Here is a 23,947-nt window from a genome sequence, read left to right as displayed (position 1 = left end):
CTTTAATGTCTGAAGTTTTAAAGATATTGAAAATTTGACAGGTTTTAATTTTTTTTCCTCCTTTTCAGTAATTTATTTCTTTAAAGGTATTTTTGTATGCATTTATTTAAATTGTGATTCAGACTTGCTCTCTGGACGGTAATGCGAAAGCTTTTCTGTTGCGCCCCTCAGGAACCCCATCCACTCCGGAGCTAGCCTGGCTAACGCGACTTCAAAGCTCTCCGAGCTATTGGTCTGGCCAAGATATTAAGCCCAACCGTTTCCCAGAGCCCGTGGTTGACCCGCCTCCCTGAAATGCCTCAGTTTGCTACTGGTCGAAGCCAGAAAAGGCTGTGACGAAGCTTAAACCAATCACATCACTCTTTCCTCTGACGTATGCGACGCAACGGGGCTAACTGGTAGATTAAACCATACTCTTACCGAAGCCGGTCGGGAGCAAGGCGAAAACGTCCTTCCTTTCAATAAATACCTCCAGGGCTGCTCTTTGCTCCGTTTTCAATGAGAACTTCCCGTTGAATGCTTTCAATACAGCATCTACCGCTGTAAACAATGGCTTCCAGTCGCAGTTCTACTACGTCAGTGCCTTGAACACGCCTCTACCCAGGGTCGTTGGAGATGCTCAAAGTTGATTGGTTCCCGATTTTTCAGGAGCTTGGAAGAGCTGTAGATAGCCTGCCTGGCCAGACTAAGCTCAGAACAGGCCCTCGTGTTGCGTCACGCTTAGGATGGGCCGGCCCAGGCTAGCTATCTACAGCTCTGGCTTCGACCAGTAGCAAACTGAGGCATTTCAGGGAGGCGGGTCAACCACGGGCTCTGGGAAACAGTTGGGCTTAATATCTTGGCCAGACCAATAGCTCGGAGAGCTTTGAAGTCGCGTTAGCCAGGCTAGTAGATAGCTTGCCTGGCCAGACTAAGCTCGCAACAGGCCCTCGTGCTGCGTCACGCTTAGGATGGGCGGGCCCAGGCTACTCCGGAGCCCCACTGGAAGAGGGGGCGGGGCTTCTAGGCAGTGTCAGTGAATATCCGAGAATTCAGTGTGTGTGTTAATTTAGCTCTGGTTTTATTTTTGGGGTGAAAAAGGCTGCTGTTTTGGCATTAGATTGTGGCGCTCCGACTCAAAATGCAGTGCAGCATTACGGTATTTAGGCACAGGTATATGGTTCTCACACCAGCCTAGTCCCATTCATACTTCTCAAGACCAATTTCTTGATGACTTTTGCTTGAGTCTTTTAACACTGTATTTCTGTCTCTGTGCCTCACAGGCTGAAAACTGATAAACCTGTAAATTGCGGCGATTATGACGGCCTTGTCGAGCTGGCCACAATCTGCTCCATGTGTAACGACTCTTCTCTGGACTACAATGAGGTCAGTGTGTGTGTGTGTGTGTGTGTGTGTGTGTTTGCGTGTGTCTGATGGTTATGAAGAAGTATCTATCCTCTTTAATTTTTTAATTAACAAAAAAAAAAAAAACGCACTTGTGATGATGGAAAAATAAGTCAGCTACTGCAGTGTGCTTACAAAGCAAAGTGAATCCATCCCACATAGCGAAGGTGCTAATATCTATGAACTTCACCCACTCAGACACCCACTCGCTGCATCCGCAAGCCCATGAGCGCCACGCCGCGCCGCCGTACACTTGTTTTGCCTGTTTGGCTTCTCTCCTCCCTGTTGTCACCATGGCATCAACTTGACTGTGTTATGCAACAGTTTATCTGTTCTGTATTTGAAAGCTGTGGACAGTGGAGAGACCTAGGAGACCTTTTAACAGCATGTAGTCAGCCCTTTATAATCTCACCCGATGATATCATGAACAGGAAACCAATATTCAAGAACAAGAGCGATGTTCAGTGCTGCAGTAACTATAGAGGCGTAAAGTTGACCAGCCACAGCATGAAGTTATAGGAAAGAGTAATGGAAGGTCAGCTGTATCTCGGAGAGCTGGAGATATGCGAGCACTAATATGGTTTCATGCCAGGAAAGAGTACTACAGATGGAATGTTTGCTTTGAGGATGTTGATGGAAGCGTATAGAGGAGTTGTGGTATTGTATGAGGACATCCGGAGTGGCGGAGAAGTGTATACGGGTGTTCACACAGCAACTTTTACTCCGGTGTAGCACCAGGGCTGCCCCGGTAGAGCGTTCACACGGTACAAAGTTATATGGTACCGGTGTCGCCCCCGAAAGCTGCTTAAACCGGCGCAAATCTAACCCTGCTTGGGAGGTGGTTTAAGAAATTTACTCCGGAGTAAATGCTAGTTTGCGGGGCAGCACCGATATAAAATGGGACGTCTGAACGCTACAGGGGTCGACTCGCTACGCGTGAGGAGAGTTGATTACATACGGGCATTGCATAATTTGCATCCTGGTATTTTGCGCTTCCAAAATGGCGAATATCAACAACAACAGAACTGCGTGTCTTCCAGTGTTGCCAGATTGGGAGGTTTTAAGTGCATTTTGGCGAATTTGAACATATTTTGGGCTGGAAAACGTCAGCAGTATCTGGCAACACTGGTGTCTTCATCCACGTTGTTTTCCCGGCGCTTGGTGATGCCATGACAACCAGGAAAAGGAAGTACATTTTCACGCATGCGCATATTTCATTTCCGTATTATTACTATCGTATAGCACGGCCGCAAAAACTGCCGTGTGAACGCAAGTGGGGCTGCACCGGTGCTAACACGCTTCTCTCTAGTAAGCAGGTTTGTGACGTGTGAACGCTCCACAAAATTTACACCGGTGTAAGATATATCGCAACAAAATACATCGGTGCAGCATCGATGCAAATATGTGCCGTGTGAACACCCCTTATGAGATCAGTGCAGGATATGTTGGAATGACGGAGACGTTTTAAGGTGGATGTTGGATTGCACCAGGGCTCGGCCCTAAGCCCTTTCTTGTTTGCCATGGGAACGGACAGGTCAACGGACGACATCAGGCCCCGTCGACAATGATGTTTGCAGGTTATATTGTAACCTGTAGTGAGAACAGGAAGCAAGTGGAAGAAAACTTAAAGGCATGGAGATGTGTACTAGAGAGAAGGGGAACGAAAGTCGGTAGGAGCAAGACGGAGTGAGCGAATGAGGGGGAGGACAGTGGAATGGTATAGCTACAAGGGATAGAGCTGGTCAAAGCAGAGGAGTTCATATATCTGGGGTCAACTGGACAAAGCAATGGTGGGAAGTGGAGAAGAGTGCAGGTTGGAATGGATGAAGGAGAGCGTCAGTGATTTGTGACCAGAAGAGTGAAAGGGGACGTGTACAGGAGACACTGGGGGAGACAGGAGGCTGAACTGGAGGTAGCAGAGTTGAAGATTTTTATTAGGAGTGACAAAGACAGACAGGATTAGAAACGAGAATATTAAAGGGACCGGACATGTAGGGCGGCTTGGAGACAAAAGGGGTGTTCACGCGGCACATATTTGCATCGATGCTGCACCGATGTATTTTGTTGCGATATATCTTACACCGGTGTAAATTTTGTGGAGCGTTCACACGTCACAAACCTGCTTACTAGAGAGAAGCGTGTTAGCACCGGTGCAGCCCCACTTGCGTTCACACGGCAGTTTTTGCGACCGTGCTATACGATAGTAATAATGCGGAAATGAAATATGCGCATGCGTGAAAATGTACTTCCTTTTCCCGGTTGTCATGGCATCACCAAGCGCCGGGAAAACAACGTGGATGAAGACACCAGTGATGCCAGATACTGCTGACGTTTTCCATCCCAAAATATGTTCAAATCCGCCAAAATGCACTTAAAACCTCCCAATCTGGCAACACTGGAAGACACGCAGTTCTGTTGTTGTTGATATTCGCCATTTTGGAAGCGCAAAATACCAGGATGCAAATTATGCAATGCCTGTATGTAATCAACTCTCCTCACGCGTAGCGAGTCTACCCCTGTAGCGTTCAGACGTCCCATTTTATATCGGTGCTGCCCCGCAAACTAGCATTTACTCCGGAGTAAATTTCTTAAACCACCTCCCGAGCAGGGTTAGATTTGCACCGGTTTAAGCAGCTTTCAGGGGCTGCACCGGTATAACTTTGTACCGTGTGAACGCTCTACCGGGGCAGCCCCGGTGCTACACCGGAGTAAAAGTTGCCGTGTGAACACCCCTAAAGTGAGAGAAGCGAGACTGAGGATGGTTTGGACACATCCAGAGAAGAGATCCAGGAAAAGAATGCTGGAGACGGAGTTGCCAGGTAGAAGGAAAAGAGAAGGAAGACCAAATATGAGGTTTATGGATGTGGTGAAGGAGGATATGAGGACAACAGAAAAAGATATGGAGGGACGTTATCCTCTGTGGTGACCCTTAACGGGAACATGCGAAAGAAGAAATCCTCAACAAGAAGCCTAGTCCTTCTCGTTCACAATTTGCATGCCTCAAAAACCCTTCAAGCAGGAAGGAAGCTGTTGAAGGGGAAAAAAAAAAAAAAAAACTCGTTCAGACATTTGCGCTTGCTTTGACCTTGAGCCTGTCTGGATCGATTCCAAAATGTAATCAATTGCAGTTATAATTCCTTATTAATCCTTTAACCATTCGATTATTTGTTCTTGAGAGATTTCGCTAACAAGAATCGCAGACAGACGGATGGATAATTGCTCACGCCAATTATAGAACAAATGTAAAACTCGACAAGCTGAAGGCGTAACTGTTTTTGAGGGTGTGTCTAGGTGGCGTCTTACCTGGAGCACTGTGCATTGGTGCAAATGTATAAGCTGTAATGAGTTTTCTCTGCATTGCACCATTTTGATATTAATCGTATGCTCAGAGTCTCAGGGCCACGTCCGCTTTTAAATCAGAGAAGCATCATCTCCTCCTTGGGCTGTTCGAGAGAGTCACTGTGCTGGCGGTTGTAATGCACTCCGTTAACGTTTCCACTAACTGTTTCAGCATTAGAGAGCGACTTCATCACAACCAGTTCCCTTGAACACATCTGATTCAGAAGCAGCCGTAAATCCGTAACCACGGAGAATGCTCGCAAGATTACATCATCTTCCAGTTCTCTCATCTCGATTTATCCCCCCCCCCCCCCCCCCCCCCCCCCCCCCCCCGTAATCCTCGAGTTTTGTTTCCATGCAGTACATCTGAGGACATCTGCGTTCTCATCTAGAGGGCGAGATGTTGTGATGATATTATCCCCCCCCCTGCTTTCTGTGGAAACTTGGCTTGGCTTTCTCGCTAGCTTCCCTGGGGGCTGGTGTGTACATGTTAAGGCATGCATGTCTCTGTGCATACACACGAAACCATGTCCATTCCCGGTGTCCCCTGCAGGCGAAAGGAGTCTACGAGAAGGTGGGCGAGGCCACAGAAACGGCGCTCACCACCCTGGTCGAGAAGATGAACGTCTTCAACAGCGACGTGTCCAAGATCAGCAAAGTGGAGAGGGCAGGATACTGCAACGGGGTAAGAGCAAAGAGTTTAGCTGTGGATAAGACAGCCTCTTTAAATTTTTTTAAAATCATACGGCCCTGGATGCCATGAAACTAGATGGTTTCAAAAGAACGGAGTGTTTTTTTTGGGGGGGGGAATGTTCCCATGTCCCCCCCCCCAGAGTTGAGTTGTTTAGGGTGCTCAATAAATTACTAGATAAATTATATCTAACTAACACAACTTTTAATGCAGTATTTTTTTTGTTCGTCAGCCCAGATATCCTGAACATGTTGTGTTTCCGCAGCTCTACAGCGCCATCCTTTGGCTCAGTTTGTGACAGCAGTTCAAATCAACAAGGAAATAAATGCTGCAATCAAAATTGCAGAAACAACCCCCACTCCCCACCCACCCACCCACCCACGCGTGCGTGCACACATTCAGTCGGGTAGATTCAGAATTGAATCACTTTCTCAGGGCAATTGAACCTTGACTCACCTTCCGGTGGAGTTGATTCAGCGTCGAATCACTTTGGCACTGCAATCAAATCGTGAGTCACTTCCATTCGAGTCTATTCAGAGGTGACTTGCTTTCTCGCTGTGATTTAACTACATTTCCTTTCCGTTTGGATCGATTCAGAGTATAATGGCTTTCTCAGCACGAGTGAACCGCGATTCATTTCCAGTCGGGTTCGATTCACAGTTTCATCTCTTTCTCAGCGCAGTCGAACCATGTCGGAGTTCAACTGGAAGAAGTTTTGGTCCGTGCTTAAAAAGAATCGCGGAGATCTCCGCTGCACAAATGAACCGCATCAAGAAGAAAGCACACGAGGGTTTGAGTCAAACTGACTAAATGCGGTTATGATGTGCTTTCACGCTTTTTCATACCTGTTCACCGAGTCAGAGCGAATTTTATGGCATACCTTGGAGGAAAATGCACCTGGGTTTGCGTCAAACTGACTAAATGCTGCGTATGTAAAAGGAACATATCAGCATCCAGTCTGTCAGTCTTATTAAATACACATACGCCGGCTCTTTTCTCTCTTGGGGAAATTAAAGGAGTGCGTTTCTGAGAAGGAGTGACTGACCATAAAGCTGTTGTTTTTTCCACTGTCCCCTCCAAACGAAGGCCAAGTAAATCCCCTGTCCAGAAAAGAAACAAGAAACGTCAAGAGAAAATCCTGCAGTGTCACTGGCTCCCTGAGGCAAAGCATAATATTTAGACAAGCTGGCTAGTTTATGAAGAGGTTAGCTAAACTCCGAACTCAGCCTGCCGGCTCGGAGCTGCACACAGACAGGAGGGAATGGCTTCCCCTTCATCCTGTGTTGTTCTTATAAAGTGCTCTCTTAGTGCACTGAAAGCATGAGATGGATGAACACTTTTTAAAAGCATACGTGAACTATCCTGACGTCAAACGTAGAATTATGTATGCTAAAAAAGGTAAGGGTCAAGCAGCTTTACAGTTCCTTGGCCTTTTGGCAGGAGGTCATCATCTGCTCTCATCTGAAACATGCTCGGTGTGCTCGCCCCCTAGTGGTCGAAACCAATATTATAAACAAAAGTGCATCAGTGAAATTATTTTTAACATGCTGTACTTGAAATTCATCTCATCTCCACTCATTATCTCTAGCCGCTTTATCCTGTTCTACAGGGTCGCAGGCAAGCTGGAGCCTATCCCAGCTGACTACGGGCGAAAGGCGGGGTACACCCTGGACAAGTCGCCAGGTCATCACAGGGCTGACACATAGACACAGACAACCATTCACACTCACATTCACACCTACGGTCAATTTAGAGTCACCAGTTAACCTAACCTGCATGTCTTTGGACTGTGGGGGAAACCGGAGCACCCGGAGGAAACCCACGCGGACACGGGGAGAACATGCAAACTCCGCACAGAAAGGCCCTCGCCGGCCACGGGGCTCGAACCCGGACCTTCTTGCTGTGAGGCGACAGCGCTAACCACTACACCACCGTGCCGCCCGTACTTGAAATTAACCTAATTAAAAATGAGCTTGTAATTAATTAATTGATTGATTGATTGATTGATTGATTGATTGAAATTTTTCAAGTCAGTATTCTATTTAAATTATGAGACATTTGCAAACGTCCACCCAGTGAACATGCTTACTTGTGTGCAAACAAGTAAAGCCTAGAAATCTAGTCAGTCTTGGGTCCAAACATGGAAATTACCAAAATAAAGTCAGCACAAGTAAATATTTAGCAATAAAGCAACTTGTGGTCAAAATGTTAGCAGTTTGTAAGCATGGGTCAGGTGCACTTTTAAATAGCAAGATGGTAATATTGGACTGGACTAAAAACATGCATCGTCAAGCATTTTAAATGGTCACCGATTCCAAAAAAAAATTGAGTTATGCAATGTAAATTTTTCAGTGCGTCTTCAATACTCGGCCAATAAAATGGTTTTAACCACTTGTACTACTTGCTGTAAAATGTGGAGGTGCTAATAGTAAATGTCATTTAAACGGAACGTAACTTCACTTACTGCTTTTACTGAAAGAATCCGGTAATTGAATAAGGCAGATTATTTAATCAGGTTACTCGAGCGCTTGTAAACAGGTTGATTGAATTAGTGCCAGCATTTTGATCTTTTTGCAGCTATTAGAACATTTAGCGTATGTTGGTACCAGCAAGCAAGTACATCAGGTTAAAGCCAAGTAGGTTTAATTAGGGTGTGTGGATGGGTGTGTGCGCGCACGCCAAAAGTCAGCACCTGGGCTTGATAGGTGGCCACAAACAAGCTCGTACTCGCCCGACTCCAGAGAACAGCTGAAAATGACAGCAGCTACACACACACACACACACACACACACACACACACACACACACACACACACACACACACAAAAAAAAAAAAATTCTGTCTGTTCGTTTAACTTTCAACTCTTTTTGACTTCTTCAGGTCATCAAGAAGATGATGAAGAAAGAGTTCACCCTGGAGTTTTCTCGGGACAGGAAGTCCATGTCCGTGTACTGTACGCCCATTAACGCCAGCTCTCAGACCAGGATGTTTGTTAAGGTACAAACCGTCCTCAACTCCAAACCAGATGGTCCGCCTCACTAACAAGACACGAATAATAAATATATACGCATTTCTGTCATGGATGTTTACGCATTCAACAGCTCCAGATTATGCAGATAAGAATAAGTCACGAGGGGTCCAGAGTGGTGCAATATGAGTGTTCACTCGTTAGTTGGGAAATCGCTAGTTCAGCGATGCTACAGCCACGTGTGGCCAGGAGAGAAACTGTCCATGTTCTCTGGGTAGGAGGGATGGCGTGCTCTTGCTCGCGCGTGCTCTCTCTCTCTCTCTCTCTCTCTCTCTCTCTCTCTTGCTCCCTCTCTCTCTACCCTGTCAATTACAGTGATCCTGGCCAATCATGGGTTCCTGTGAGCTCATGTATGTGGAAGAGGGTAGATAACACTTAACCTCAGAGTGTGTTACGCTTCCCTGTGTTGCACATGTGGCTTGGAGGAAGCACGTGTTCACCTTCACCCTCCCGGGTTGTGACCTGCGTGTGATGGACGAGAGCTGACCACGGGGTAGTAATTGGGACTTTTGTCAAATTGGGGAGAAAATGTGGGAAATGTTGAGGGGAATGTTGAAAAAAGAAAGATATGACTTTCCTCTAATGTTCATACATAATTTGTCTTTTTAATTTAAATTTTGTAAATGCATTCAGAGACCCTGCATTGCACTGGAAGTCTTATAACCGCGCGAGTGGAGCTTAGCCTTATCATAGCGCTGGTGATTAGACAAGCAAAAGCTACTTATGTGAATTATAAGGATTCAGCATTAATAGCCGGAGGATCTCCGGCTAGTACATCTCTTATTAAAGGTCGACTGACTTTTAGATTTTTCAAGTGTAGGTCATAAAAAGAATTTTCTAATTATTTTTGTTCAGTGGACTGAAGGCTACGGAATTCGAATCACAGACTTCCAATTTTATTAGTGTTTTTTAAATGGAGCAATTAATGAATTTAGGGCCACATGGCCCTAAATTCTCCGCCATTTTTTCCTGCTTCACCATGACCCAGTACAAGATACTACATCATGCATGACGTGGTGGGCTTTCCCTGTTTGCTCAAGGCATCGTGGGATACAAATTTGGAACAGGAGAGAAAAATGGAGGACGCGAGTGTGCGAATGAAACGTCAAAGACCGACTACAGTAACGGAAAGCGAGAAGAAAAGACGTTATGTTCTATACGAAGGAAAGGGAACACAGGACCGAGCTAATAAATATCGGCGGTCAGAAAGCACCTCGGTGTGATCAGCTGTTCGTTTAGCGACAGAATGATGTAACAGTCAGTGCACGGTCAAGGTAAGCGTGCGCATGCACACACGGACTTCCTTTGACTGCACGATGCGAGCGTTTTTTTGTTTGTTTTTTTTAAATGTACATTATTTGCTCATGAATCCCTCAAATTAAGTAACTTCCCAGCAACAGAATGGCCTGGGATGTTTTTTTTTTAAATAAAGATATTACAGAAATAAACACATCACGATGATCAAATTTCAGAGGGAACTACGGTAAATTTCACCGATTTTTTTGGAATCGAAAGGCCGTCTAGCTTTAAGGATGTAATTGCATGTATTTTTCAGGCCTGACAGAGAGACTGAGCTCAGAAAAAGGAAATGATGTAACACAGTGCTTCTGATGCTGTACCGTACATGTTAGTGCAACATTAATATCATCGCTTTCTATGACTATTCTTGATTTTTACAGCCAAATCAATAGGAGCCATGTTTATATACCTTATTCATTAGGAGAATGGCGCATAGATATCCGAATTATATTCCGAAATGTTCACACACTATTTTTCAAAGCGTTTCATATGGTGCATGGTCTTAAGCTAATGTGCTTTAAGTATATTTCGAGTCATATTAAGGCATTTCATTGGCTCTTCTCTTTCTGATAGGGCGCTCCGGAGAGCGTGATTGAGCGGTGTACACATGTACGTGTGGGAAAGGGGAAGGTGGAGCTGACTATGGATGTAAAGGATGAGCTGATGGGGACGATCAGAGAGTGGGGCACGGGCAAGGACACACTGCGCTGTCTGGCACTCGCCACGCGGGACACACCCCTTCGCAGGGAGCAGATGGACCTGGAGAACTCTGCCAAGTTCTCGGAGTATGAGGTCAGAGAAATTGAAAGTGTGTTTGTATAGGAATGTGTGTTTGTGGAATTGTAAATGTATGTTCCTGTTTCACAGTTACAGGACGTACTGCATTTCATGTTTGTTTTTCATAGAGTATACTGAACTTTAAAAGGTGCATGAGGCCATTATTAAAAAATGTTCTGTTTCCGGTCCACCGGCTGGGTGAGTGCCGTTTGTGTGGTTGAATTTTTTTTTTTTAACGCAGGTTTTTCGACATTTTTTTCGGATTCGTAAATCTAAAATCGAACTTGACATTTCCGCATTCCCAGGGCTTTCCACTAAGGCTCCTACTAGCCAGCCATGACAAATAAGTAGCCGGGGGGAGTAAACACAAAATAAACTCCTGTGCACGCAGTTCCCAGGATTAAATGTATTTTCCACAGACCATTTATTTATTCACTTTACTCAAATACAAAGTAAAATGGCAGTAAATCTTCTTTCTTTTCTTGCGTATTGCATCATGAGGTGTTCCTGGCTTATAAATCTCTTATTTTCGGTGCATGACACATTCACGCAACTGAGCATGCTATGAATTAACAACGACAACGGTCTGCAGTGGGGCTACACAATTACACACTCAGCGAACATTTCTCCATTTGTGTATGAAAATACACTCCAACGACTCGGTTTGGGTTCATTTACAACCAACGGTGTCTTTTGATGCCAGCACGTAATTGAACGAGAGAAGACTGGTTTACCGGAGACAAAATAAGCGTCATCTCTGCTTCTGTTCCCTCTGACACACTACTGCCTCCGCCGAGTGCGCGCGCACACACCGTATGTCAGGGCCGCGGATGAGTTACTCTCCCTTGATCAACGAAGTCTGCGGGGAATTTGTGGTTATTATCGGTACAAACAGCGCGAATCACAACTTAAATGAGTGCGGTTCAGTTTGACATTATTGTCAGTCCGTTAGATAAACATTTAATTTTATTAAAATCGAAAATTAATATTCAGAGCCTGTAGGCTACAAAAATAATAGTCATTAAAGTACCCGGCTGGACTTAATTGTGTAGTGGGCTGTATGGCCGGCAGCCGGCGCTTGTGGAAAGCCCTGCATTCCGCGCAGAATATGGAATTGAATCAGCTCTGCGCATGCGCCGTGCGGCACAAAAAAATGGCAGCCACCATGAAGGAAGGAGATCCGGAGTTTTCAAACATTTGCTTAAGTGTGAAATCGCAAAATGGTATTCTAGCGAACAACAAAATAGTAAAGATTCAGAAAAACAAATCATTCAGTGATCATTTTAATAGTGTAATTTCATCCGAACTAGGCCTAACGCTCGATTTAGAACTACAAAAAGTCAGTGTGTCGGACATTTTAAGTACCTTTGTAAAAGTTTTGCAAATGTTGCAGTCAGCATTTAAAATGCTAACTTAGTTTTTGTACAAGTTTCAGTTGATTAAACCGTCATTTTATTAAATGTGTCTGCTTTTGTAATAAAAAAAGTACTGAAAGAAAAAGCAAACACAGCATTGCGATTTCTTATCCATCCATATATTAAAGAAAAAAAATCCCTCCCTCCCGACTGAAAATTTTTTTGCTCACCCGGTGGACAGGAAACGGATTTTTTTTTTTTTTTTAAGGATGGCCTGAGTGTTTGATATAATTTCCAGAGCATACCTGTGCTGCTTTTTTCTATAAGGTGATTTCTAAGGCATACAGGAGGCATATCAGGTGAAATTTCAATCCAAATTGCTTGAAACGGCTCTCATTGAATGCAGAACAACATACTTTTTTACAGAATTAAAATGTTTGTCCATTCTTGAGATATTACAAATCAAAGCTTGAAAAAATGGCTTAATTTTTAGAAAACTGCCGTAAAATTATATATTTGGACCACATGGTCCAAAATGGGCCTCATTTCACAAATGAGATCAAATGTTTTTTTGTAATAACTTTTAATTTTTCAAGATATTTACATGGAAATTGGCAGGCACATAGATGGTTGTATACTGAATACAAAGTTTGAAAAATTAGTAAAAACCAATTATGCTAATTAGGTAAAAATGTTAAATCAGTCCACGCTGCTTCAAAGTTTCACCAAATAGCTTTATTTGTGCAATATAAAGCTGACCTTAACTCTCGTTTATACATCACACAGAAGGATAAATCAGTGTTAATTATAAAATATGCATAAATAAGCAGTGGATGTCAGTCACATTGACCATTCTGTCAAAGTAATAAAAGGTTATTTCTAATATCCCCTTTGTGCTCTGTAGGCCTTTGCATTCTAAGTAGGGCCTACTAGTGTTTATATGAAAGAATATAAATGATTATTTCCATTAATATTCACAGCTTTCAAGGCGAACCTCGACAAAACTGTGTGAGCCACATCCAATAAACAATTCCAATTAATCGAATTGAAATTGACACTCGCGTTTCTGATTTTTATTTATTTTTTTTAAATCTCATTCCGACCACGAAGATCTCAATATTTTTCATCAAAACAATTAGTTACATTCTAAAATAGCTATTTATTTATAGGAATCAGTTTGATTTGAAAAAAAATAAGTAGGTAAAGCTATGAAAACTCGCCTCAAAGTCTCCAGTGAAGCATAACAGCAAAGCTAGCAGATGGAAAATTTTGCTGAAGACTTCATCAGAAACGGTGAGAGCTGTTTTAGAGAGCATCTCTATAAAAGTTATCCGATTTGATATTCACGAGTAATCCAGTCGGAAACCAATCAGAAGAGAGAGAGCAAGCCTGACCACTTTCCCGTGACTCAAAAAGCACCGGCGGTTAGGGTGCATCAGTTGCCCTCACTTTCATAAAATCTGATGCATTTTTGTTTGGGTGTTCCTTTTCACCAATAAAGACATCCTGTAAAATGTTTTGACCATATTCAAAAGTCTAATGGTGGCACCATGAGGTTCATTTTTTGCCAAAAAAACGCTTATTTTATGTTTTCGCGTAAGGTTTGAATCACAATGTTGGACTCCATTTATTGATGTCTTGTGAGCCAGAGATCATGTTAAGAACCTTTGCAAGGGATTGAGAAGCATTAATGTGATTCATAATACATTTGTATTGTTTAAACATAGTTGAACAATGATTCAATGAACAGCTAAAACTCAAACTGTGCTTGATAATATATTTAGAATATGTACTAAAAATGCGTATCTAAGATATTTGGTATACTCTATAAGGTGCCATAATGTTTCATGAAAAGTGATCGAAATTTTGTCATAAGTGTCATAAAATAGCAGCTTTTTCCATAACTTTGAGCTCCTGGTGCCACCATTAAACTTTTGAATTTTGTCAAAATATTTCACCCAGTGTGTTTTCTTACCAAAAGGAACATAAAAACAAAAATGCATCATGATCGGAGGAACTTTTCATTTTTAGGGGGCAACTGATGCACCTTACCGGCAGTTTCCTGACGTCACGCGAGCGGAGTTCTTACTCTGTTGTACCAAATTCAACCTGCCGTTACTCCCAAAATACTGAACAGATCTTAACGAGATAAATTTATTTGGAAAGCAGAGATTATAAGCTTTTTAATGAGCGTATTCACGATAGAAAATATTAAAGAGTTAAGCGATGACTGATTTGGAAACTCTGAGTTTGGCCAGCGAGCGTCTGATATGCATACATACACATATTCAAAAGAAGTGTATCGGTGTTTGATTTAGTTTTCTATGTTTTTTTTTTTTTTTTTTTGTAGGCGGACCTAACCTTCGTCGGTTGCGTGGGCATGTTGGACCCACCTAGGAAGGAGGTGATCGGGTCAGTGAGGCTGTGCAGTGAGGCAGGTATCCGCGTCATCATGATCACCGGAGACAACAAGGGCACGGCTGTGGCCATCTGCAGGCGCGTCGGGATCTTCTCGGAAGATGAAGACGTGGAGGGCAAGGCGTACACGGGTCGTGAGTTTGATGACCTCTCCCCCGAGGCACAGCGAGAGGCGGTGAAACACGCACGTTGCTTTGCCCGTGTCGAACCTGCACACAAATCCAAGATCGTGGCCTACCTGCAGTCCTTTGATGAGATTACAGCCATGGTGAGAGCGAGCGAGAGGCTGATTTCACTTGTGCCCGTGCGCTGTATGTCAGGATTGTTATAATTGAATATCTGAGCTGGCAGTGATCATCCAAACTCCGTTACACTGCAGCAAGTAGAAGGTGAATTAGCTGAGCTTTTGAGATGTGGCTGAAGGACTAAGCAGCTGATCTGTCAGATTTGCTCTGTTTCTTTGTGGAGTAAATGCATTTATCGCACACTTGCATACCGTGGAAAAAAAATACTTCAAAAGGCAGCGGAAACTTTTTTTTTTTTTTTTTAAAGCCATATTCTTGTTTACATCCAATTTTTTGAATTTTGTAATCAGCATTAAAATGCTTGGATGAAAACAGAATGCTATAGGGTTTGAGGAAAGCCAGAGGGTTTTTTTTTTTTTAAAGGTATTTCAAGTAAATATTTTTTAAATATTTTTCATTTAATATGTCCTTGTTAGTTTGGGTGGCACGGTGGTGTAGTGGTTAGCACTGTCACCTCACAGCAAGAAGGTTCTGGGTTTGAGCCCAGTGGCCGATGGGGGCCTTTCTTTGTGGAGTTTGCATGTTCTCACTGTGTCTGCGTGGGTTTCCTCCAGGTGCTCCGGTTTCCTGCAAAGACTTGCAGGTTAGGCCAGTTGGTGCCTCTAAATTGACCATGAGTGTGAATGGTTGTCTGTGTCTATGTGTCAGCCCTGCGATGATCTGGAGACTTGTCCAGGGTGTACCCCGCCTTTCACCCGTAGTCAGCTTGGATAGGCTCCAGCTTGCCCACAACCCTGCACAAGATAAGCGGTCACGGATAATGGATGGATGATAATCGTATCATGTTTAAAAAATCATGAATGATTTTTGAGGATGATTCAGCATTAGAGGAATGTTTCATTAAAAATAAGCTGTTATCAATACAAAAATTTTATTTTTATTTAAAAAATTAGCATTAAAAAGGGGGGAGTTGCAGATCAAGTCCAACATTTTAACATCACATCAGCTGCTTCCAATCAGTTTGTATTATTATTTTTTTTCAATTTAGGAAAAAAAAAATCATGATATCCCCGATAACTCGAACATGTTACTGATGATATTTGTCATGATATCGATGGTGTGTGTGTGTGTGTGTGTGTGTGTGTGTGTGTGTGTGTGTGTGTGTATGTATATATAGGTTTATTTACCAGCTGGGAGGTCTGTATCGTGAAATACCGTAACCGAGGTCTTGAAAGTACTGAGCGAGGCCCTCTGGGCCGAGGTCAGTATTTAAGCCTGAGGTCACAGTATTTCACCATACGGACCGACCTTAAGCTGGTAAATAATATATTTACTTTTTTCTTTACCAAATTCTAACAGAAAGCGAGGGCGCCCGAAAGGGAAAACCGAGCCGAGCCGCCATTTTGAATCCTCATTCACGGCTGTAATGCAAATTGCTTCCTCCTCAGTGTACAAGTGCACTTCCATGGCAGGAAAAAAACTACATTTTGCCGCCTATGTAGTCCCCTATTTATACAAAACTGAGTCATTCAGGATTCAGCCATGTTTTTGCTCAGTGTTAGCAAGTTAGAGGTTTTTAGCTTTCTCCTGAAATATAAGATTTTTGATAATCTTATAAATAAATCTTATTTTAAAAAATAAATAAATAAATGGGGCGGCACGGTGGTGTAGTGGTTAGCGCTGTCGCCTCACAGCAAGAAGGTCCTGGGTTCGAGCCCCGTGGCCGGCGAGGGCCTTTCTGTGTGGAGTTTGCATGTTCTCCCCGTGTCCGCGTGGGTTTCCTCCGGGTGCTCCGGTTTCCCCCACAGTCCAAAGACATGCAGGTTAGGTTAACTGGTGACTCTAAATTGACCGTAGGTGTGAATGTGAGTGTGAATGGTTGTCTGTGTCTGTGTCAGCCCTGCGATGACCTGGCGACTTGTCCAGGGTGTACCCCGCCTTTCGCCCGTAGTCAGCTGGGATAGGTTCCAGCTTGCCTGCGACCCTGTAGAAGGATAAAGCGGCTAGAGATAATGAGATGAAATAAATAAATGGTGACAAAAAATGCTACTATGTTTTGTTGTTGTGAACGAGCAAGTCGCCAGAGGTCCGTAACTGGGGTCCGTAACTGGGGTCCATATCGTAGGATATGGACCCGCTCGCTAGCCAATCAGAGCGCAGGATTTGATGGCAACCGGACCGCGAAAAAAATAAATTATCATATCGCCCAGCTGTGTTTAGTGTTAGAGTAGCTGTTGGAATGAACAACTTTCGTTTCATCCTATTTGCAAAGATGAGCACAACATCACAGCTTTGGTTACTATACGTTCTTTTCAAGCCGAATGAAGGAGTCCAATAATTTGAAAAAGAAATGAGTCCAGTTTACAATATGCACTCGCTCACAGGCATTTCTGATATCTGGTGTTTAGCTTTCGGTGTGATAGTATCGGATGCTTCACGGTAATAGACAACGAGGGCCATTTTGTAGCTAAAGGATTGTTTTCGACTAAAATCTCCTGATTGTAACAACTGCTGCATGGTAATTTATCCAGGTGACAAAAATCGATTTGATCTTGCAGACGTGGTCCCAAAGTTATTCTTGGACTTCGCCTTCATGCTGTCTGGGCATTTTACACGCCTAGAAATAAATGCAAGCTGAGAAATCTTTTCTGTAATTACCCCCAAATTGACCAGAATACAAAGTCACTCAGGCTTGTGTATCCAAACATGTCTCACTGATTTCTGTTCCCGGTGTTGTAGTTCTCAGCTGGCTTCGTAGTGGACGGCTAACTTGCTGTAGGGAAATGGTTTTTAAAAATAAAAACAAGCTTAACTTACTAAAGCTTTGTTGTAGGTTAAGGCATAGAAGTTAAACACATCTCAATGGGCTGGTGGGGGATTTATGTCTGTAGCCAGGGTTTGATCATACATATCTGCATATTGAAAATGCTAGAATCCACTGTACTGCTATTAACCCATAATTAACCTCCACTTCCCGACTCGCTCCATCTCTCTCAGACTGGTGATGGTGTGAACGACGCCCCCGCTCTGAAAAAGGCAGAAATTGGCATCGCCATGGGGTCAGGTACGGCCGTCGCAAAGTCCGCCTCCGAAATGGTGCTCTCCGACGACAACTTCTCCACCATCGTGGCTGCTGTGGAGGAGGGCCGAGCCATCTACAACAACATGAAGCAGTTCATCCGCTACCTCATCTCCTCGAACGTAGGAGAGGTCGTCTGGTGAGTCATCCCGCCCTGACCACTTCACACCACCTCAGTCTAACACTGTTGCATTTAAGTGATTCAGACTGAGCTGGAGCTGAATCATAATTCCATGGTTTTTCAAAGCGTTTGCAGCAGAAATATTTTCCGGTGTCTTTAAAAAAAAAAATCCAGCAATATCTAAATGATCATAGCGTACGTTTATTTTAGTATAGGGCCGAGTAAAATTAAGGATTAATTTCACGAGTGATTTCGAGGTTTTGAACGAGTACAATTTCAAAACTTTGAAATCCCGAGTGAAATTGATCCTTAATTTTACTCGGAACCATAGCCTGCGATTACTTGTTTATAATACACAGGGCCAAATTCATACTTCGGAAGCCGTTCAAGTTGACAACATTTGTCATTCACGCTTTCTGAGCCAATCAGGGCGCAGGACTGTCTTGCACGTTTGAATCAGTTTCTTTCATCAGGACACGACGCGAGGATTTTGAAAGAGGTTTACAAAAATGTTATTGGAACTTCTTTACAAAAGCCTGCGTTACTTTAAGAGTCTGTTTCGTAGTTTTCCCCATTTTCTTTCCTCGCTTCTGCATAAAACTGCGATAGCACCTTGGCTAACTCACAGCATTCATGTGCCACTAGAGACATACATGTCAACCTTTGGTCAATCAAACCTGTATAACCAACCCCCAAAATCCGTATTTCCCTTATAAAATCCGTATAAGATGCAAATTAAAATAATTTACCTAAAATTTGAATGATAATTAACAATGATATATCCCAGTTACTTTTTATTCAATATTAATAACAATAAACCTTCAGAATGAATACAAAGCTCAAATGTTTGACAAAAACGCAAAGTGTCACTCTAATGTTCTGAAATGTACTCCATGACAGCTTTTTTAGCAGTCTGCACCAATACCTCACTAGGCTGCATGTCACAGCAAGTGTCTGTGTTGATCTTGCCGGAGTGCCCATTCAGAATCTTTTCAGTCGCTCGTGAAAGTCGCTCAGGTGGAAATACGCTTTTCAAACAAAATGTTACTTCCCGGTTGGCGGGATTCTCGCAATGCGGTGTGCGCATGATCAGAAGTGGAACGAAGTCTCGCTACCACAAGATAATGCGCGATTTCATAAGACTCTTTACTGGCTGTTTGTGCTTTCTGTGGTGTACGGTATGTTTGTAAATGTTATGCGCTCTTTTATCATTGTGTTAATTGATTATAGCTCTAAATAAATATTGAAGTTTTTTTAAAGAATCCGTATAACTTTATTTGTACGCCCGTATACTACGTTTATTGAATCAAATCCGTTATAAAATACAGACATTCCGTATAGGTTGACATGTATGTAGAGAGTCATTTACTTGTCTTTCTGCGGCCTGTTTCTTAAACACGGAAAGGCAAAAAATTCCTACTTTTATTTTTGGTATTTTCATTTTCGCTTGCTGGGGGAATCTAGACTCACCCATGGTTTTTTATTAACTGGAGGTGAACCTCCCCTTTGTGATCTTTGTGGTAGTCTTTTATCAATTAAGCGTATTTTGTCTTGCTCTGCTCTTAGAGTAAAAAGACAGAAATTTTTTAAAGAAGATACTATATTTTTGATATTTTTAATAAGGTCCCACCTTTAAAGGTTTTAAACTTTTTAAAGAGTATTGATGTGAACAAACTTATTTAATGTATTTATTTATTTGATTGTTGGTTTTAAATATGTCAAGTTAAATTTATTACCTGTATTTGCCATGAAATAGCCACAGCTGCTTAACTGGCAATAAATGAAAACAAACAAAAATTTTCGCTTGCAGTTTTCAATTGGTTTATCATTTCTTCGTCGAATATAGCTAAACGCTAGCCTGGCAAGCCAGACTAAACGTGAATATTTAGTCTGGCCTCGATCCGTAGACATTTCCGAAGCAGGTAGGAGGAACAAACCGCTGTCTTTCAAACCGTCTCTGTGCGTATAGGCCAACGCTCTGACCAATCAGCGCAACAGTGACTGTGACGTAGTCAGAGCGACAGAAAGCAGTGGGGGAGGCCTTGAAATAAATAATTTTTCAAAATGTGTATTAATTAATAAACAGGTTCTAGATATTAAGAAGTTTGGAGATAATGACCACAAGTTTGGAGTCTGTACCACATACACTCATTTTTTTTCCAAGTGTTTTTCAAGGGTTTGCTTAAACTGTTTTTAAGTTTTTATTTAGTGGTGTTTGGTGAAATAATTTCCCTTAAATTTAAAATAACGGAAAAATAAGAAACAATCAAAAAGTAATGTTTCAAAGCTGTTTATTAATTCTTCGTACTGCACAAACTAGCCCCATCCTTTTGGCTACGAGCGGAGCCAGCTGGTAGATCAGACTTTTGCCATAGCCGGTCGGCAAAACAGCGAAAACGTCCTTCTTGAAAAGGAATGAGCGGAGAGCCTCTTCCTGCTCATGTTTCAACGAAAACTCCAAGTCTAATTCTTCTAAAACTGATTCCAAAGCGGAGTCAAACGCGCGCTGTTTACTAGCGGTAGCCATCTTTCCTGTTGCGCTTTCTCCAGTGTCGCGCAGCTTTGTCGTCACTCCTGCAAAAGCCCGCCCAAAGAATCCAAACAAAAACCTTGCGTTGTGATTGGCGGGCACGATTTGATGCCCGGGGTGTTTTTGTTTATATGGTGCGAGGCTAGACCCATTCGCTAGGCAAAAAATATTTTTGGCCGCTAGGCGGGTGGGTCTAGTTTACTAGGCTAGCTAAACGTGGCATTGCAGAGTCGGCCATTTTGTTGACAAAATTTGCTCATTTTTGTAACCGTAACCAAGCAATGAACTAGCCAATAGCATTTCAGAAATACGGCCCGGTGTTAAGGAAAAACGCTCTCCTTGATTGACCAATCAGAATTGAGTAATTTGGCCCTATGTATTATTATAATAATTGAAATGGTCATGATTAATACATTACGCAATCATGCGTCATTGTGCGTATTTATTGGCGACATTAGAGCTTTTATTCCACCCACAGAAACACAAACCAGTTTTCCTGACTTAAGATGCACTTTCAGTGCATTTTTTTTTTCTGTCACATGAAACCCCCCCCCCCCCCCATTTTATTTATTGATTTAGAATCAAGTTGATATTTCTGCTTTTTTAAAAATTTCTTTAAATTTTTTTAAGTTATGGAGCTGTAAAGAAAACCAGTTTGATTCAATTTTATTTACATCGTGCTTTTAGCACAGTCCATTTTCACATTTGTGTGATTTTTAATTTGTGTTTAGTGAGCGTTTACATTTTGGCTATTAAAATTTCTTATTTAAAAAAAAAAAAAAAAACACAAGACATTGGACATCCACAAACGATCGTAACCGTGGTCGAAACGAACCACAAGAGACAAAAAAAAACTCTAGGTGATACGAGCACCTGCTAGTGTGACTTTAGTAAGCCTAAATCACATTTTTGTATTTGTGTAAATTAGGGTGCATCAGTTGCCCCCTAAAAATGAAAAGTTCCTCCGATCATGATGCATTTTTGTTTTTATGTTCCTTTTGGTAAGAAAACACACTGGGTGAAATATTTTGACAAAATTCAAAAGTTTAATGGTGGCACCAGGAGCTCAAAGTTATGGAAAAAGCTGCTATTTTATGACTTTTATGACAAAATTTCGATCACTTTTCATGAAACATTACGGCACCTTATAGAGTATACCAAATATCTTAGATACACATTTTTAGTACATATTCTAAATATATCATCAAGCACAGTTTGAGTTTTAGCTGTTCATTGAATCATTGTTCAACTACTTTTAAACAATACAAATGTATTATGAATCACATTAATGCTTCTCAATCCCTTGCAAAGGTTCTTAACATGATCTCTGGCTCACAAGACATCAATAAATGGAGTCCAACATTGTGATTCAAACCTTACGCAAAAACATAAAATAAGCGTTTTTTGGCAAAAAATGAACCTCATGGTGCTATGGAATCAATTTTGTGCCAAAATGTTCATACAATACTTTTGAAATATCAAACAAAAACGACAAATCAAAATACACAAAAAGAACAAAGTCAATTTTTTTAGACTGGCAAACAAATTATTTGTGTAATCGTGCAAAATATCAGTCTATTACTCTTCAGAAACCTTTTATTTTTGTTCCGCGTCTTTCTCAGTTTTGCTTGACATCATTTATTTTGGTTGCGATTCCAGCTTTCTCGTTTGCGCTCCCTGACTTTTTGCTTGCGGTTTTGGCACAAACTTGACGTGTGGGTGGGCTGTCCAGGAATGCATTCCCATTGGGTAACTTGTGTTTGACTGACAGCTATGCTCAGCCATTCCCTACTCGGATTCTGGCGGACTGTTTGACGAGTGACCAATCCATTGACGGTAAAGAAGGAGCGAGTGGACTTCAGTGGCGACTATGATATTGAATTTACACTTTGTTGAATTAATTCAATATCATAGTCGCCACTGAAGTCCACTCCATCCTTGTTTACCATCAATGGATCGGTCACTCGTCAAACAGTCCGCCAGAATCCGAGTAGGGAATGGCTGAGCGGAGCTGTCAGTCAAACACAAGTTACCCAATGGGAATGCATTCCTGGACAGCCCACCCACACGTCAAGTTTGTGCCAAAACTGCAAGCAAAAAGTCAGGGAGTGCAAACGAGAAAGCTGGAATCGCAACCAAAATAAATGACGTCAAGCAAAACTGAGAAAGACGCGGAACAAAAATAAAAGGTTTCTGAAGAATAATAGACTGATATTTTGCATGATTACACGAATAATTTGTTTGCCAGTCTAAAAAAATTTACTTTTTTTTTTCTTTTTGTGTATTTTGATTTGTCGTTTTTGTTTGATATTTCAAAAGTATTGTATGAACATTTTGGCACAAAATTGATTCCATAATGGTGCCACCATTAGACTTTTGAATATGGTCAAAACATTTTACAGGATGTCTTTATTGGTGAAAAGGAACACCCAAACAAAAATGCATCAGATTTTATGAAAGCGAGGGCAACTGATGCACCCTAGTGTAAATGTTGCATACTCTGAAGTCAGAATGCTAAAGTTTGTACATTAAACACAGTAAATGTCTAGTAAATGTCCGTTGTGCTCATTGTGTATACGTTTAGATAGATTTGTGACTGTTTGCGTGTACTTACTCATACATGGTCATATTTTTGTGCACCCCCCGCAAACCATCATTCACTTTCTGTCTGCTTGTTCTTTTTTTTTTTTTTTCCTCTTCCTTCCAGCATTTTCCTGACTGCCATCTTGGGTCTTCCTGAGGCTCTGATCCCTGTCCAGCTGCTGTGGGTGAATCTGGTAACAGACGGTCTGCCTGCCACAGCGCTGGGCTTCAACCCCCCTGACCTGGACATCATGGTGAAGCCTCCTCGCAACCCCAAAGAGCCACTAATCTCCGGCTGGCTCTTCTTCAGATACCTCGCCATCGGAGGTGAGATGTGCTGCTGTGTACTCATGTGGAAATCGGATCGTGGTATTGTACGCGATTACTGAGCTGGTCTTCAGTGTTTGTTTGGATAACGTCTGCGGAGTGTCTTGGTGGTGACTTTTTAATAAGGTGTAGCAACAAATGATTATATTAAGGCCATGAGTTGAGTTTCTCAAGATCTTTCATTACCGCAAATCAACGAGAGAGTGTTAGACTGTTGTGCATCATGAATGGGTGTGGAGACGCACGTTTCCAGTGCTGGTCCTGGAGTTGCACTCTGGTCTGCATGTTTTTGTTCACTCAGGGAGAACAGTAAAATGTGTAAGGATGGGTATATTCAAAGAACGTGTGCTTTTATCAAAATCTCAACGTGAATAGACTTTAGTAGATACAGTAATGCTTTTTTTGTGGGGTGAGCTTACAAAACACAATTCCTGGCCACTTAGGCCCACTTTACACGGGGACGGTCTGAAACAAAAACGCAAAAGTCCGTTTTCGTTCTCACTTTTTTCCGCGTCTACACGACCGTTTTCAAGGAGGAAATCTGCGTCTATACAGTGACGCATAAATGTGTGGAATTCAATTGGATGTGCATGCCAGGCGGCTAGGTGGTGCTGTGAAAGACCTCCGCTATGTCTGCACGCATGCGCAACGTCTTCCGTCTTGTCTGATCTGCACATCTGCGCCGCGAAAACTTTGACTACTCTGGCTATGGTAAGTAAGAAAGTAAGTAAAAAAGTAAGAGCATGCTATACCCGCCTCTGTTCATTAACG

At 42.4% G+C, this 23,947-nt stretch overlaps 1 protein-coding gene across 2 annotated transcripts in view; it reads left to right on the top strand.

The window, feature by feature from the left end:
* Positions 1-23,947, top strand: part of atp2a3 (ATPase sarcoplasmic/endoplasmic reticulum Ca2+ transporting 3) — a 194,483-nt gene that overhangs the window by 156,332 nt on the left and 14,204 nt on the right. For both annotated transcript variants that reach the window (XM_060912161.1, XM_060912160.1), the window contains 7 exons: positions 1,263-1,365; positions 5,276-5,407; positions 8,295-8,411; positions 10,315-10,533; positions 14,224-14,559; positions 17,534-17,754; positions 22,974-23,176. In XM_060912161.1, coding sequence (XP_060768144.1) covers positions 1,263-1,365; positions 5,276-5,407; positions 8,295-8,411; positions 10,315-10,533; positions 14,224-14,559; positions 17,534-17,754; positions 22,974-23,176 — 1,331 coding nt within the window. The remainder of the gene's footprint in view (positions 1-1,262; positions 1,366-5,275; positions 5,408-8,294; positions 8,412-10,314; positions 10,534-14,223; positions 14,560-17,533; positions 17,755-22,973; positions 23,177-23,947) is intronic.

Source organism: Neoarius graeffei, chromosome 28, assembly GCF_027579695.1.
Source record: "Neoarius graeffei isolate fNeoGra1 chromosome 28, fNeoGra1.pri, whole genome shotgun sequence".
NCBI classification, from domain to species: Eukaryota; Metazoa; Chordata; class Actinopteri; order Siluriformes; family Ariidae; genus Neoarius; species Neoarius graeffei.
The sequence above is the reverse complement of the archived record's forward strand: the minus strand, read 5'-3'. Positions and strand labels throughout refer to the sequence as shown.